This window comes from Penaeus monodon, chromosome 42 (genome assembly GCF_015228065.2).
Source record: "Penaeus monodon isolate SGIC_2016 chromosome 42, NSTDA_Pmon_1, whole genome shotgun sequence".
In the NCBI taxonomy this organism is placed as follows: domain Eukaryota; kingdom Metazoa; phylum Arthropoda; class Malacostraca; order Decapoda; family Penaeidae; genus Penaeus; species Penaeus monodon.
Genome location: NC_051427.1, coordinates 19284420 through 19286057, shown reverse-complemented (window position 1 = coordinate 19286057; position 1638 = coordinate 19284420). Strand labels below are relative to the sequence as shown.

Here is a 1638-nt window from a genome sequence, read left to right as displayed (position 1 = left end):
CGATACGTGATGTTGCATGTATCATTTCCATCTATGTCCATATGCTGCAGAAATCAGAGCTTAAACTCATCACATCCAGTGGTGAGGGACGTTCATGTGTGGCTTGGATTAATGTCAGCATGTAAAAAGATAACTCTGTCTTGGGTGCCAGTGCATATTGGTTTCAGTGGGAAGAAGCAAGTTGATTGGAAAGCTGTGATTCTCATTTTCCTCTTCCACACACCAACTTAAAACCAAGCATCAGAAGTTGTCTTCACAATAAATGGAGGGAGTAATGGAGGCATATACCTAGAAACAAATTGCGAGAGATTAGAGAGGACCTTAGCAGTTGGGTGACCAGCATCCATCCCAACCGACAAATAGAAGTTGTGTTAACAAGACTAAGAATTGGGCACACAAAACTGACTCATGGGCCGATGATGGCTAAAGGTGAAACACACAGTGAGGGATGCCAAGAGCTGTTAACGGTCGCACATGTAGTGTACAATATGATGTAAATCTACTGAGCTCCCTAATCCTGACAAATTCAAAGTAATTAACACCACCTCACTTGACACGTTACCCTTCTTGTGACAAATTTTTCTTATTAAGCTCTCATTTTTCTGCTATCTTATTAAGGCACGTGTGTGTCTGTACATAAATATTTATTGTTAGGCCCCCAGGCGTCCCTCCTTTGCCTTCCCTAACCACTCTCCCAATTTCTACTCCTTCCTATTACTTCCCTCCCTTACCTTCCCTTTCCATTTTCATTTCTATTTCCAGCCTCTATGTCTTTGCCTTTTCCACTCCCAGTCTCTGTTCCTTTTTCTTTCCCAGCCTCTGTGCCTTTACCTTTCCTTCTCCCAGCCTCCGTGCCTTTGCCTTTCCCTCTCCCAGCCTCTGTACCACCGCCTTTCCCTCTCCTAGCCTCTATGCCTTTGCCTTTCCCACTTCCAACCTCTGTGGCTATGCCTTTCCCTCTCCCAGCCTCTGTGCCTTTGTCTTTCCCACTCACAGCCTCTGTGCTTTTGCCTCTCCCACTCCCAGTCTGTGTGCCTTTCTCTTTCCTACTCCCAGCCACTGTGCCTTTGCCTTTCCCTCTCCCAACCTCTGTCCCTTTGCCTTTTACCCTGCCTCTGTGCCATTGCCTTTTCCCTCTCCCAGCCTCTGTGCCTTTGTCCTTTCTTCTCTCAACCTCTGTGCCTTCCCCTTTCTCTTTCCTGGCATCTGTGCCTTTGCCTTTCACTCTCCCAGCCTCTGTGCCTTTGCCTTTCCCTTTCCCAGCCTCTGTGCCTTTGCCTTTCCCTCTCCCAGCCTCTGTGCCTTTGCCTTTCCCTCTCCCAGCCTCTGTGCCTTTGCCTTTCCCTCTTCCAGCCTCTGTGCCTTTGCCTTTCCACTCTCCCAGCTTCTGTGCATTTGCCTTTCCCTCTCTAAGCCTCTGTGCCTTTGCCTTTGCCTTTCCCACTCCCAGCCTCTGTGCCTTTGCCTTTCCCTCTCCCAACCTCTGTGCCTTTGCCTTTCCCACTCCCAGCCTCTGTGCCTTTGTCTTTCCTTCTCTCAACCTTTGTGCCTTTCCCTTTCTCTTTCCTAGTCTCTGTGCCTTTGCCTTTCCCTCTCCCAGCCTCTGTGCCTTTGCTTTTCCCACTCCCAGCCTCTGTG

The 1638-nt window shown here is 48.9% G+C and overlaps 1 protein-coding gene across 1 annotated transcript in view; it reads right to left on the bottom strand.

Moving 5' to 3' along the window:
• Positions 1-227: 227 nt before the first annotated feature.
• The window catches only part of LOC119599188 (putative per-hexamer repeat protein 5), a 2397-nt gene continuing 986 nt past the window's right edge, over positions 228-1638 (bottom strand). The window contains exons 2-3 of the mRNA XM_037948934.1: positions 732-1266; positions 228-288 (exon numbers count right to left, since the gene is read on the bottom strand). Coding sequence (XP_037804862.1) covers positions 228-288; positions 732-1266 — 596 coding nt within the window. The remainder of the gene's footprint in view (positions 289-731; positions 1267-1638) is intronic.